The following is a 15,771-nucleotide window of genomic DNA, read 5'->3' on the forward strand; positions in this document are numbered from 1 at the left end:
AAGAGGTTAAAGCTTTTCATTAAAACCAAACACTTGCTCTATTATCTACCCCTTGAGGATTCAAGGTGATTAGCTAATTCAGCAGCTGTATTTTCTCGGGTTAGAAGGACAAATACTGTGCGGCCTAAACAGCCTAAAAGATTGCGGTGTGTTTCTTTGTATGACGTAGCTCCCCATGTGAAGTGCTGCATCATCTTTTTAACTCCATCCAGCTGTTCAACCCAGCTGTGTTGTTGTAGGGGAACTACACTGAAACATGGTCCCTACCCCGGGGAAAGTGAAAGGTCAACACCTTGTCAGTTTGTCTGAATGCCAAACTCTGATCTCTCACCTTCCCCCCCACCAGGGGTAAGATGTGCAACTTCCCAGTCAGGCTGTCTTTCACGGAGGCCACGATCAGACAGGTGCCACAGAGGATGACCTTCCGCTCCGCCCACTTGTGCAGCTGTGTCTTGCCCTTCCTGACGCTGAACACGCCTTTCAGCAGAGTGCGCTCCTGCTGGTCGGCGTTCACCGGATGCTCTAGAAGAAAAGAGTCCACATCCAGAGGTTAGTGTTGATGTACAGACATCGATCTGATTCTGAAGAACCCCCACCCCTCCTGTGATAAACACATTTAGCAAATTAATGGAAAATGTTCTGCAGTGGAAGATGAAGGGGTTTCCGAAAATGAAGTCATGTAGAAACTCACAGGTCAGAATGATATCACCCATAGCGTGGTTGACTCATTAACGTAGTAATTCTAGGAACTGGTCTGACATCAGCATCGAAGGTGTTCGCTGCCCAATTATCTCATAAACTCTACATCTGGATACATCTCACTGCAGAATAATTGGTTTGACCTGATAATGAGACGGTTTATCCATTAAACTCCATTATTCAAAATCCAATCAATTAAAGCAACATTAGCGCTGCTGCACAAGATATTTGGGTCATTTTGTTGCATAAAGCTCGACTCAGCCGACTGTTTCACTATGAATCTAAAGTATTTCAACGCTTATCAGTGTGCAAACATTGAATTATTTGTGGCCACCACCACCTAATGATATTCTATTTTTTTTAATAAACATTTATTTCATTGTGAAGCTACATACATTGATTCACTCGGCCCTTCCTGCATGGCTCTGCTCTCTCCTTTAGTCCTTTACTCCTTCTCATCCCAAAAGACACACACACACACACACACACACACACACACACACACACACACACACACACACACACACACACACACACACACACACACACACACACACACACACACACACACACACACACACACACACACACACACACACACACACACACAGTGTTGCATCCAAATCCAATACAATGGCGACCGATTCTTCAGAGATAAAAAACAAGAACAAAACCCTGAAAAGGCCACCGTACTGCTCCTGTGTCGGGGCTTACAGACACTTGGATGACACCACAGGAGCAGTGTGGAGGCTTGCTATGTTTCTTTTCTGTTGTTTTTTTACGTGGTCACCAGTTACTTTAATTGTCACCCACCCCCCATCAGCATAGTGGTGAGTAGATAATGAGGGAGTCTTCATTTTTTGGGGTGAGCTATTACTTTAATCTTCACTCTTTTCAATTAAATGATGGCAACTTGCACAACACACAGGCTCAGCTGGCCCATGCTGAAGGACACACCTGGCATGAGCTGCTGTCTCTGCCAGTTTTCAAGTACACTCAGGTTAATGGCAGGTCGGATGAGCACAAAGGAGACACAGCCTCAACCTTGTGTCCTCTGTTGTTAAATGTTCCTCAGAACAGCCTATGCTGCCTCCCACTCATTGGCAATTTGCTCTCTTTCTCTCCTCTCTCCCTCGATGTTGCTCTCTTCCCTTTCCCTTCACATCCAAATGAAATGAAAGCCTCCACATGTTTTTCTTCGACGGGGAAACGGACGATGAAGAAGCCAAGTGCTTCTCACAACAAACTGGCTCCCCCTGGCAGATCGATAACAGCGTCTGATCCTCGGGTGTCCCCCTGACTCAGAGGGGAAATTAGAGACACAAACCCTTGCAGCATCAATGCTGGGTAGTATACAGATATCTAAAAAGGGGAAACACCTGGACTGTGTGTCAGTACTTCAAAATCAAGCAAAACACAGAAAAATGTCAAGTACCAAACGTTGGCATTGAATTCTTGCTCATACTCTTCTTTATTTAACCAAAAAAGTTAATATTTAATTGATTTAACATGACCAGTTCTAGAGGGTTATGTATTTGGGCAAAGGTCTGTTTATTTTCAGCTATCAGATACCAAAACTCAGATGTTTTAATCACCCTTTCCTGTGTATCATAGGGAAAATCTGAGGAGTCATCATTACCATCGTTTATACTGATTTTTAAACCCATTCAATGAATCCACACATACCTCCCTTCTCCAGAATACAGCCGGCAGCTGAAAGCTTAAGTTATAATAAACCAAATATAATATATTCATTAAAACAAGTAATTATGCAAAACACTCGCCCACTGCTGCGCGTACATCAATAAACTCATCATTGTGCGCCCACTCGCTACGAGCGGACACAGGTCTACAGGATCCCCTGGCCGGCTTCACAGCACATCACCAGCAACAAGTCCACTCCACACCAGGCCTCGATATGCTGTCCAAGGTCTTAAATACAGGATACCACCTCACAGTCTGATCCACCTTATCGATGTGCTGAACAGCTTTACTGCAAGAGACGGTTATAAAACAGCCCTAAAATCAGCTAGAAGTGGTTTGGTTAAATAATTCAGACCCTTGAATTCTATCATAATATCTTAATCTACAAGCTATAAACTCTATATATAATCGTTATAGCAATAAATAGCTCACCATTGTGATGATGTCTTCATGTTGACATATGGTTCCCTTTGTATAAGTATGTATGTGTTCTTCTTCCCATCTACAAAACATTCCCTTCCTTCAGCTGTTGTTGGGTTGTTTCACTTTCAATGTCAGGTGCCATGAGCGTGGGAAAAACATATGCATGCCCGCAAATCTGATGCTATATGGGTCACACGGCCTGTTGCCCTACTGCTATTTGACTGACTATTTGCTAATTTGCCAGGACAAACTTATATAATAATACATCTTTTAATGTTCTACAGCATTAAATTGAACATCTGATGATGTTCATCTGCTGAGGAACATTGTTAAAAATCAATCCGGTAAAAAAATGATTGGGACAAAAAGGCTAAGGTAGCTTTTCAAAGATGTTTTTTTCATGTATTTTCCAAATCTGTTATTCAGGAGGGAGAGTCAATAACTTGTATGGTGCTGATTGTGCAACCTGTCCAAAGTCATTTTTTCCCTATGTACACAACATATTGCCTTTGCACTCCCATATCAATACAACCACTTGTCTGAAAACCAATAGCCCATTTATGTAAACAGGTCCCAGCCATAAAGAGCCAACTTCTAAAACAAACACAGACAATCCCTCAACGTCTACAGGGCTGTTAGTTGCTTGGGCAACAGCTTGCAAACTAAATCAAAGTCCAACGAGAATCTTTAAACTTCCATCATGTCTCCAGCAAACTGTAGCTGCTCTGCAGAAAACCAGCAAATCAATCCCATCCCACGGATAATGAATATTGGTGACCGGTCCCAATGGCTCCAAAGGGGTTAAGTGACATGGCCGTAGATTATGTGTAAAAATGTTTTCTGTAAATGCAGTGGGACTCTGAGGGAGAGGCCGGGTTGCCTCTATTAAACAAATCATCAAGCTGCGGCAAATGTCCTCCTCGGAGGAAGCTGCCAATCCACAGGGACAGTGTGACAAGTGACAGATCAGAGAGTTGGTACGACTTCATATCTCTCAAGTGTGGCAGCAGCTTTCGCTCGCCTGCAAACTGAGTGACATCCCGCTTCACAAGGCAATTCCAGATTAGCAACAAGCTTGCGACAGGTCAAGTCCTGCTCCCTTTTCCTTGAAGAACGAAAATGGACAGAGAAACAGAAGGAGGGATGGACATGGATGGAAGGAATAAAGGAACTAAGAGTGATTTGAAAGGTGATGAAAAGTAAGAGAGGAAGTGAACTGAGGAACTTGAAGAGGGTGGAGGAGTAAAGAGGATTTGGTCAAACGGAAACAATTTGTCAAATAGATCATTACAGAAGAATAAAAGTGAGGTCACTCTGGGTCTTTACATCTATAACTGTAACTATGAAGTGATATCACTTCTGCTCTCTTCATAGATAGAGCAGCAAAAACGTATCGATTATCTAATGTTGACTAACAGAAAATTGACTATTTTGAAAACAAAGAAATCTTTTAAGTCATTTTTCAAGCACATATTTAATGTTTTTTTTAGCTCTGATAAACTGTGATAAAGACCTTGATTAAGTTTGTTGATGATTTATAGACCTTAAAAATTAATTGAGAAAATAGTCTGCACCTGAATGGATTAATGTCAAAATTGTGATATAAAGTAATTGTTGGTTGTAGCTCTAATTCAAATGATAAAGAACAGTAGGTGTCTATAATTCAGAACGGCCGTTGATCAGCTGCGCGGCGGCATGCATAATATATTTCGGCAAAATCCCTTTTCAAAGCACGTCTGTGCACTCAGTCAGTATCAAGACAGAGTTAGCACCACTCTGTTCAAAGTATCTGTTCTCCTGAAAACCACTTAAGAGTAAATGAACGCTGCAAAATGCTTCATTGAAAATGATTTGTCATTATAGGGAGGATCAGGAAAATTACTTTTTCCCCAAAACTATTTAAAAAATTGGCCATTTTGAGAGACTGGAGGGTGTTTACTCTCTTTTATTTGTTTTTAATCACGTATTGGAGTATTTCAATTATTGCAACTGTTGAACACTCAGCTGAACACTCATCCCTGTATCCCAGAGCTTTATGTCTTGCACAGTTCCGTAGCCGGCGTTAGCATGCAGTAGGGGGTCAGTGGATGGAGGCGGAACCATGGTCGGATTTGACTCAGAACAGCAAGCTCTTTTTGGCAACAAATTCAAATTCAACCCACCACCCAGATGCCTCCTCTTGGTGGTCTGTGTTTACCTCCATTTGAAAAAACTCTTTGTGCTAGAGACTCAATACTGATATCGAATATGGAGAGCCTGCACTGCGCAGAGCAACAGATGGAAGACACAAAAAAGAAGACTGCCTGTGAATACAGATAAAACAGACCATTAAAACGATGAATGTCTCTCAGCAGCAGTAAACCATCTGACTTGAAAACTGACCAAGAGTCTGGAGACAGTCTGCCAGTTTGAAATGGCAAACAGGAAATCCTCCACAGAAACAGAACTCCATCACAAAAACATCATTTTATGGAGGAGCTGGCAGGAAACCACGGAGAGCCCTCTCTCTGCAGAGCTCCCTTGCTCGGGGCGATTCTGTGGGAACCCAGATCTGAATAGAAATTCATTTTTCTCCTACACTTCATTCTGACTGCTTCTCCACTTTTTTCTCCCTGTGAACCAATTCCTTCTCCCTTCCAAGCGTAAAATGAAGAAGCAAACTTGGTGCTGGGTTATCCTGTTCCTCCAGGACATGATTATTACGATGAACCACTGGGCCTCAGAGTTTAAAACGTGACTCCGCCATCCATGTCATAACATCTTAGGACATCCAAATGCCTCGTTTAGGTTTAATTTCCGCTGGTAAATCAGCACGGGCCAAATCAATAACTCATTAGGTGACTTCAGGCTGCTGGTAGATGGCTTCCTTCTGCTCTGACACGGGGCCTGACATGAGCTGTGCACAGCAGCTTCAGCTCTCCGAGCTCAGAGACAAAGATGTAAGAGTGAGATCACCCAGGCAGAGGTGGACTGGGGCCCGGTGGACCAGCGCCAGTGCTTTCAGCAGGCCTCGTCTGTGCTGCAGCTGAATGGGCCGACACAGAGAAACACTGGCCCCTCAGGTCTCTGCGGTTGTTTTCACTAGAAGAGTTTTTTGATTAAGTCGGCATTTGGAAGTGTTTACTCGTTTCGCCATGTTTGTTTTCATCTCATCGGTGCACCTCAGCAGGAGGGTGTTTGTATGGGAAGTAGGAGGGTGGAGAAGGTTCAAGATGAGTTTCCTGAACAAATAAGAGGACGGTGAAGTTTAATCAATTACCTGCTGTATTGCACTTTGAAACAGTGGAAGGGCTCGAGAGGAAAAATTGAACTAATATGGGAATGAATGGGTACACAGACAAATGCACACATGAAAATGACAACACAAATATATTAAATAAAAGCATGGCCTCTAGTAGCAAGTAGATCACTGACTTCTTATAATATAATACTTATAACCCTGTGCAGGTTCCTTAGCCAAACGATCCACACAGCTAGATTCTTATCAGCCTAAATGCAGAGATGACACGCACAGTGCACCACGTCAGTCCATTCTCTAGCAGAAGCTGTAGCGAAATAAGGATTTTCCGTAAATCAGGGACCACAATTCACACAAAGCGGCCAATTATACATCCAAAATCCATTCACAGTATCTGATTCAGTAAGGTGCACATTTAAGTCACTCCTTGTTTACTGTTAAGTCAATAGCTTTTAACAAAGTCACAAATCATTGAATATATTTTGAAAAATATTCCTTGTTCAGGCATATTGTGTTCTTCAAAACAGCTTCTAAGATAACAATGCACAACAACTTGTCACATTTATTGTTAGTATTGTTCATAAGTGACAATAGTTTATTAAAAAGACTTCAGAGTCCGCCTCTGAGCAGACAAAGCCCTCCCTGATGGGCCACAGTTTTCCTTTATCTCCTTAGTGAGATCATTACCACCGACATTTTTCAAAAAACTAAAGGCGGTTGTGTGTTTTAACAATGCAAACAGAAGCTGAATGACTGATGAGCTCCTAAATAGGTAGTTCTATATACTGAGATAATACAAAACAAGCATAACAACAGGCAAACCACCAGTTCATTCTTTTCCAGTTCTTTGGGAATCAAACAGCCAAATCAAGTTGTCTACTTGGCGTGAGCTGGCTATTGAGAGTGTCTGAGAACCAGTCATGCTCCCGGTCCTCTTTTCCCATGAGTTGACAAAAAGAGGCAGGAAGTCTCCACGGAGCCCAGACTCCAGCCAATGTGGCCTGGCCACAGATAACAGCCAAGATCCGTTGTTATGTTGGCAAGAGACAAACAGCAGCTCCACTGGACACATACGAGTGAGGAATAAGACGGAGGTGAGCAAGCTTGAGATCTGACAACTAAACAAACACTCAGTTTTCTGACCCAGCAGAAATAAAGATGAAGCTGTAATACTAAAGAGTCTGGCTATAGTTAGAAAAAAACTAAATAAAAGCAAAACAAATTCTTTTCAATGAAAGATAAAGCAGGACAGGGTATTTTATTGCACACAGATGCTTATGATTCCCCAAGTACTGAGCATCAAAAATGTGAGAGAACTCACAGTTATATCAGACATATTACATTTATAGATATCTTTCCACAGTCAGGGTTTGTAATGTGTCCTCATGTGTCTCATCAACCTGGGAATTTCAATACAGAGATTTGTGTTCAGTGTGTACGTCTATTCATTTCAGTGCAGGGCGGGTTGTGTACTTTAAGTCGGGGGAATTACGTGTGAGCCCTTCAGACGATGTGGTTTGCTCAGTCTTCCTCTTTCTCTGGCACAGCAGCACGTGAGCAGTTCCAACCCAAAATATGAGGAGTTCCACTGACTCAGCAGAAAAATCAGTTAATCAGTTAATTAAATGAAAACACATCACACAACATCATTTTTTACCCTTAATGGCCAATCCCTTGATTGCCGCTACTGTAAGAGTATCATTAGACCACTGCACAGGCTCAAAGGAGAGCTGCAGACGTCTGTGGGCTGTAATAAGATACATTGAAGTCCTGTGCACAGCTCCTATCACGCCTAATGTCAGTGTCATCCAGAATTTGTCACCGTTTTTTTTTTACAAGGAGTCACATCCATTCTGTGACTGCATTAATAAATCCCTTTCATATATCACACCGACACATTTAATCACTCCAGTCCTGGGGTTATGGGAGAGTGTTGACAGTGGCAGGTGAAAAGCAGCCCACATGGGGATGGAGAAACACCAGGATGAAGGATGGTCACTCACCATGAGGCCATGATGGGCGTGTGTTTGTATTTCGGGCTATAATGAATATTACAGAGTGGCCACAGAAACACATTACTTTACTCCTACTACCTTACTTTTTGCCCAGAGGAAAATACCCACTGCGTGCACAGTTTGTTTTTGGGCCTTTAGGTCCGTTTTCAGAGGACGACATCAGGCTCCCAGTGAGCAGCATCAGATAGGGAAGACTGGGGACGATAACCCCCGTGTGTACTCACCGCTGTAGAACCGGATCAAGCAGCTGAGGTCGGAGTTGGCTGCTTCTTGCTGCACCCGAACAGGGTCTGCGTAGCCCATAGACGCCAGGTAGTCGTACAGAATCTGGAGCGGACGCTCGGAGGGGTCCAGCCTCCTGATGGACAAGAGAGAACAGAGAGGAGATGTGATGATGACCACCACACAAAACGACAACGCTAGTTTCTTATAGGGGAAATACATGGAATGAAACATTACAGTAAAGGTGGACGGTTTGAAGTTCATTAAAAGTAGCAGGCAGTTTTTGATTGGCATAGCAGAAGAGTCCGGGTCAACGTTCACGACGACTAATCTGTTCTAATTATTCCACTTGTCCAACAGGCCTTTTACCCTTTATCTTGTTAGTAGTAATAATGTATTTGAGTTGTAAGTGATCAAGCTACAGGGGTCCCACGAACCTTACTGAGGTTATGTGTGATCTTTCAGAACCAATCAGAGAGGTTTTCTGGTTCCTCATCATACAGAATGTAGAGCAGACACAAGCAGATCAGATGAGATTTGTGTGCACGGTGGCTGGCTTCACTTTACGTGTCAGAGTGAGGAGCTTGGTGATTTGGGAGGCCCGTGGTATCAAGCTGCTAACCCCTCTGAGGAGAGACAGTTGAGACGTCAGGGAGCCTCTCTCTGGGAGACGCTCAGGGCATGACAAACTGCAGGGCAACCCCAGGGATACCCAGGACATGTCAGAGCAGAGGACTGATGTATCCCATTCCCCTCCCCCTGAGGACCACTAGGGCCTGTCACCTCTGAGGGACAACTCATGCAGTCGGGCCTTCAAGCTCTTTTGACCTGACTCAGGTCCTCCACTGTGTCCACATGCAGGGACCGTCTGACATCACATTTAATCGTCTTCTGTGCTGAGAATCCTGTCATATATTATTCTGAAATTGGCTATTCTGCACTTTACTTCAAGTACATGCTGATTAGGGCTTGGTATCGCCACTGATTTCCCAAATCGTTTTGATTCCGATTCACAAGAACTAGATTCGTTTTGATTCAATATCGATTCAGCTAGGGATTCATTCTACAATACCAATTTTACCTGGATATGACTGGATATTCTCAGAGAAACAAAGCTGTAGACTGTGCAAGGAAACCTCTGACATTATTTAAAATATTAAGGGAGACCTGTCATGATAACAAATTATGTTGGATGATATATTATCCCAGAAATGGTTGTGATTAATGATATTATTGTTATAATTTACAATTTTATGATAATTTTTGAGATAATCCTGCAAGTCCACCCTTTCAAAGAGTAATGAACTTTGAATTCTTAAGAATATTCATTCTGGCATTTGAATTAGAATTAAAAATATAAAAATATAAAAATATAAAAATATAAAAATATAAAAATATAAAAATAAATAAAATAAACCACACACAACCAAAACAATAAATAAAAAAGGACTCTCTGGCTCTGCTAACAAAAATTGCTCTTGAATAAGTATGAAACATTTGGCTCAGGGTTTTTGATGTCGTCCATCAACTCAGTAAATTTATCTTAAAAGGGAGTTTGTGTGACTGAAAATAAAAATGTTACCATTGCAGGAAAGAAGCCAGACCAAGTCTTCCTGTAAGCAGCACATTACTACAAGCTATAAAAAGAAAATCACTAAAAACAGCTTCCATCCCTTCCATCATGTCCTTAGTTACAAATCCTTCTTCAGCTCTCGTCTCAGGGCTGTCACCAGCTTTGCATGCGTACTTGAAGAGTACGTGCATATATTGTCAATCACAGTAACAAAACCTACTACACATGGATTTACCCAGAGAGAACATATAAAACTAGAGGTCAATTAAAGGTTAAACATAAATAGAGTTCTTGCGAGTGTATTTTCCATTGAGATACTAATTCAATGCATTAAATGCAACCCTGACTTGGCTTTATTGTATTGCTTATGTGCTCTCTGTAGGAATGTAGACATTTCTTTTTCTGAACAGATATCATGGTTTTCTTCAGTCTCCAGTGGCCTGTTTTGGATGGAGAAGACTTCTAATATTACATTTAAATCCACCTGATCATACTCACAGGCAGACTGCGATTTAAGCTCAGCACTGCTTGAGTATAGCCTGAACCAGCGAAGCCTATCCACAGGCTTACCAGAAGCCTCTCACTTAATGCCGTTCTTCATCACTCTGCAATGCCTACGGCTTTTAATCAGCGTACATATAACGAACTGGGCCCATATGCTGTTGATTGATCATGACACACTGCAAAATCATTAACAGTCTCCAGTCATGTGTCTGTGGCACGATCTTCCAGCTCCCGATGCTCACTAACGCAACCTTTTACAGGTCTCAGACACAAATACACCCACTGGCCATATTGTTTCAACCCCACATTTCAGGAGATTTTAAGATTTTGCCGCATCAATATCCCACATCATTAAAAAAAAAAACGGAGCAGACAGTCAGACTCGCACAGAATACGCTGTGAGCCACTGCAATTTAAGCTATAGCGGTTTTGTTATTTTAGACTCTCCCGTCTAATATCTTGACGTTGGCTTTCTCCCAAAAGCAAAAGGAGGAACAGCCCAGATTCCTTGGTCACGGATCAGTGAACCAGCTTTTTATCCTTTCACAAATAATCAAGGGGTCATTTGCTATTTCTGTCTCCATATGTCTTCTCTCTGGCTGGGAGAGGCGTAGAGTCATGTTCCCTGAGGGTATCCTGGCTGCGACGCTCTGAGAGCATGGGATGTTACGTTAACTGCAGCGGGTCCTCGGCGCTGCGTTTGCCCACTTTGCAAAACTCAAGCCTGTTCATGGTGACATGTGGTTTTCAGGGACAGGATATCAAGTTAATGCTATGGCCTGGTGTATTTCTTACATAACATAAATGAGAACAAGATGTGGATATTTACCAAGAAACATAACTCTTCTAAATTGTTTTTGTTGGATGTCAGCGTATGTCATGATTCCCGTCTCCGTCGTGTGTTTATTTGTGTGTCTAATGGAAGAGATCCGCTTTAATGAATGCAGCTGTCTAAACCTGCTGCGTAACAGCTCATGTTTCCCTCGCGCTACACACACACACACACACACACACACACACACACACACACACACAACCACAACACAGAGCAGCTTTCTACGCTTCATGTCACGTTTTATTTCTTTCACTTTTTTCAATTTCATTAAGCTGCAAGCCGCTAGATGCTATGAGTGCACAGGAATACTGTATTGACTGCATGCAATGATGATACTAATGCAGAGCTGCAGCTGATGGATACTGGATGCACGCGTTTTCCCATTAAGAGAAAGTGATGCAGGTTTAACCCACATTACGGTGCTGCTCTAAAAGGGCTGTAGGGTATTTGCAGCACTTCTGCAATGGATCTGCACCGAGGAAGACACTTCAGATTCTGAACTACAGTTGGTCTCTAGGCAGCCATCTAACTTTTTTATTATATGCCAAATTATTAGAATTGATCAGAATTATAAGATATGAAGCATAACTTATCTTAAATGACTCAACACGGTGTGTCTTTACCTGACTAGGTCTCCGTGCAGCTGAACATAAAGTCCCTTTCCGTCCCTCTGAGCGCACAGCTCCTCAACTGTGGTGCTGGTGGAGCAAAGCACCAACTGCAGGTCAGTCTGAGGGGTGGAGGAGGCCTGAGGGCCGGAGGCAGGAGGCTGAGGGTCCACGGTTGCGCCATAGAGACACACACAGCCCCGCTGGGTGTCCCCCTTCAGCCAGTCCCGTTCTCGTGACCCAAATCTGGTCTTTCTTGTCACACAGCCACGACTCCCATTCCGCTTCATGTTGCGCTGATGACACAGAGAGAGGCATTTCAACAGAGACAGACATGAGCACGTCTAACAGCCTAGAGAGCTTGAAGGGGGTTGTTGTACTCAACACATCATCTGTGGTGGTAGTTGCATCTGTGCACAACTGGAATAACAAACCGGAATAAGAACTATGCTGTGGAATTAAGTGAATTTGACACTGCCTGACATTGGTGCAGTGGTGTTTGGAGTACGGAAGTAGAACCCCTCCTTCAGTGTACCAGGCTACAAATAATCAGTGTTTTATGATCAATATTTAGTCATTGGCAACTGTGCAACAAATAATTCCTGTCTTCTGTATCTTGATTGAATTTATGGTGGCCGTCAGGTCTTGGTGTGGTAGGCGGCTTATTGAGTGTCTTCTAGTTTATGTTTTAATTATGTTTTGAACCTTCACCTCCCTGTAGCAACAACTTTCACTTTCACTACTTAAATAAGTCCGAACTGGAGCAGTGTCATTCCAGTTAGAGAAACAGAGGATGTGACAGTGCAGAGGTCATGAAGTTCCACAACTGTTGCATAAACCGTGTGGCCACAGATTGAGTGAACTGCCAGCTTTTGTCGAGGTGTATCTGAATGAAGCACTGGGCTGCCGCTTGCTGCCGCTGGCTGCTGTGGAGCTGCCTCAGTCGACGTCAGATGCAGCAGACATCTGTGACCATGTGTGAATGGGAAGCAGGGCCATGCTGAATAAGGGCATGCATGTTCAACCAACCAAACCTGAATCAGAAAGAAGAAGATACATGCTGTGTATTCTCCTACCTCCTGAAGAAAAAGAGGTTTGTTAATGGCTGACCGGGCTCTGTTTCTCATTTAGCTATGGAGGTCCCTTGTGGACTCATTGATCTATGCAGTATGTACGTAACTACAACACAAACTGCATCTGGCTCATCCGCAAATCAACAGACGTCGACATCTCTTATCATGAGGGAATTTCTTTGCTGCAAAGCACTGGATTCCTTTCTGTCTTTGTTAACAGGCAGAAAATAAAACTAAATAACACTTTCCCTTCACTGTTGATACTGACTGAATTATGCTTTCACAGCCAATATCTATGAGCAGAAATACTGAATGGAAAAATCTACATTTTAGTTACGGCACTATGAGCTTGTTAACAGGGTGACCTATTTTACTTTAGGACTCTCGATGTGCTCCCTCCTTCAAATACAATAACGGAACAATGCGTACACATTAAATTTAATTGCACAACTGAGATTTTGTGTGCGTGTGTGCGTGTGTTAGCTTGTGTGCCTTTGTGCGTGTGCTGTCCAGGTATTACGTGTATTGTGGGGACCTCAATCTGTTAACACAGTCACATTATGGTGGCAAAAACCAAGTCACCATAGAGTAAATCATTACACATAACATGTTAAGGTTTAGTTTTGGGTTAAGGTCTCGATTAAGGTTAAGGTTAATGATCAAGTTAGATTATGGTTTGGTTAAGGTTAAGGGTTAGACAAGTAATGGTTGACATTAGAGTAGGTCTCCAGAAAAATCAATGTAAGGCCGTATAATGTCCTCTGAAGTCATGGAGACACAACTGTGTGACCGTGTGGTTGTGTGTGTGTGTGTGTGTACTTTAGGGACTTGTATGTTACAACTCATTTGTCTTGCCTTAAAATGTCATGGACAAATTGCTCAGAAGTGCAGGGCCTCCCAATGAAAGCTCTGACATCCTTCCCTGTGTGCGTGCGTGTGTGCGTGTGTCTGCTACGTTCCTCACTGAATGACAGTCATCTCCAGATCAATCATCAACCAGGGGGAGATCATCAATCAGCTGATACACAGCACGTTACGTAACACTATTGCGAGGATGCGTTTGAGTTGTGTTTGAATAAACCACCGCAGTGACAGTAAAAAAAAAAAACACACAACATGGAGAAATAGTCCGGTGGGAATCCGCCGCTGTCTCCTCTCCACTCACCTTTAACACTCGGATCCCCGTCGCAGCCCCCGGACCACTGCGGCTGCCGCGACCCGCAGTCTGATGCAGCCCCGCCGGGTGGACCCCCTTGTCCGGCTGCCTGTCTATGCAAGCCCCGGTCCCTCCGACATCCCCTCCCTTCTTGCTGGCGCCTGTTTGGGTGTTGTTAGTCGCGACGACCGCCGCGTTGACGTCCTCGTCCTCCATCGCCATGTCTCGTCCCTCCCATCAGCAGCGGCCGCGAGCGAGAGGTGTGCTGCGGGTACGTGACTGGCAAATTCCCGCGGAGCAGCGAGGACTGGTCCGGAGTCGGTGCAGCGCCGCCATGTCCACGGTGACTGTGAGCGCTGTCAGACGGGCCTGGGAGAGCCGATCAGTCCACATGACGGGGGCGGGATCAGGGGGCTGGTCCGGCGGCCACTGCCCCTTTTCTCACAGCGACACATCCACGTTCATGTGTGATGTTAGTCAGAAGTTCACCACGGTGACATCACGACGGGCCATCGTAGGGTGTGTCTGTGGCCGATCCGACGTTCTATCTCTGTTAAAGGGATAGTTCACCCAGAAATGGAAAAACTCACTCATTATCCAGTCACCACTGTGCTGATGGAGGGGGTGGGTGAAGAGATGGAATCCAGAAAACACTTCTGGAGCCTCAGGGGTAAACAGCGTTGCAGCCAAATCCAATAGAATCGAAGTTAATGGCGACCGATTCTTCAAACAGGAAAAAAACACAACATGCCTAAATACTGCTGGTGTGGTTCAAATTCAAAGTTTTTATTCTAAAGGTGAATTTGAATGTGTGGCTTACAGACACTTGGATGACACCACACCAGCAGTATTTAGGCATGTTGTGTTTTTTCCTGTTTGAAGAATCGGTCACCATTAACTTCGATTCTATTGGATTTGGCTGCAACGCTGTTTACCCCTGAGGCTCCAGAAGTGTTTTCTGGATTCCATCTCTTCACCCACCCCCTCCACCAGCACAGTGGTGACTGGATAATGAGTGAGTTTTTCCATTTCTGGGTGAACTATCCCTTTAACAGAGATAGAACGTCTGATCGGCCACAGACACACCCTACGATGGCCCGTCGTGATGTCACCGTGGTGAAGTAAATGGTGACACTTTGAAGAAGTGGTCACCATTTACTTCAATTATATTTGATTTGGCTGCAACGCTGTTTACCCCTGAGGCTCCAGAAGTGTTGTGTGGACACAAACACCCTACCCTTGACTCAGGGAATTTTCATTTTTAGGTGAACTATCCCTGTAATGTTTTATTTTAATCTTTCACTGTATCACGTCAATATTGATAGAATAATATTTAGTGTTATATTCTAAACCTTTATAAAGGTTTTCAGTGAATTGTAACGTATGTCTAAATATTTCAAAGTGGATACAAATCGAAAGCAGCATTATTATTTATATTATACATAATGTCTCCCTCCATTGACACGTCTGTCAAAATATTTTAGGGATTTTAGAAATATTAAAATTTTAACTTTTGTCATATTGCTTTTGATGAAATGTTCACTTAAAATCAATAGGTAAATCTAGTCTTTAGTTTTAGTAGCTCTAATCTAAAGGGCTGCAGTTGATCTGGACTTATTGTCGACAACCTGTTCTTTATAAGTGAAAAGCTATGACCCGTTATCAAGGACTTTATCAATATATTGAACAGGATTATTTGTTTTGTTTATGATATCTATAAC

At 43.2% G+C, this 15,771-nt stretch overlaps 1 protein-coding gene across 1 annotated transcript in view; it reads right to left on the minus strand.

The window, feature by feature from the left end:
- phlpp2 (PH domain and leucine rich repeat protein phosphatase 2) overlaps positions 1 to 14,544 on the minus strand; it is a 32,471-nt gene extending 17,927 nt beyond the window's left edge. The window contains exons 1-4 of the mRNA XM_034581716.1: positions 14,060 to 14,544; positions 11,837 to 12,117; positions 8,304 to 8,437; positions 332 to 522 (exon numbers count right to left, since the gene is read on the minus strand). Of these exons, the coding sequence (XP_034437607.1) occupies positions 332 to 522; positions 8,304 to 8,437; positions 11,837 to 12,117; positions 14,060 to 14,272 (819 nt within the window). The 5' untranslated portion in view covers positions 14,273 to 14,544. The remainder of the gene's footprint in view (positions 1 to 331; positions 523 to 8,303; positions 8,438 to 11,836; positions 12,118 to 14,059) is intronic.
- Between the last annotated feature and the right edge of the window lie 1,227 nt (positions 14,545 to 15,771).

Source organism: Hippoglossus hippoglossus, chromosome 3, assembly GCF_009819705.1.
Source record: "Hippoglossus hippoglossus isolate fHipHip1 chromosome 3, fHipHip1.pri, whole genome shotgun sequence".
NCBI classification, from domain to species: domain Eukaryota; kingdom Metazoa; phylum Chordata; class Actinopteri; order Pleuronectiformes; family Pleuronectidae; genus Hippoglossus; species Hippoglossus hippoglossus.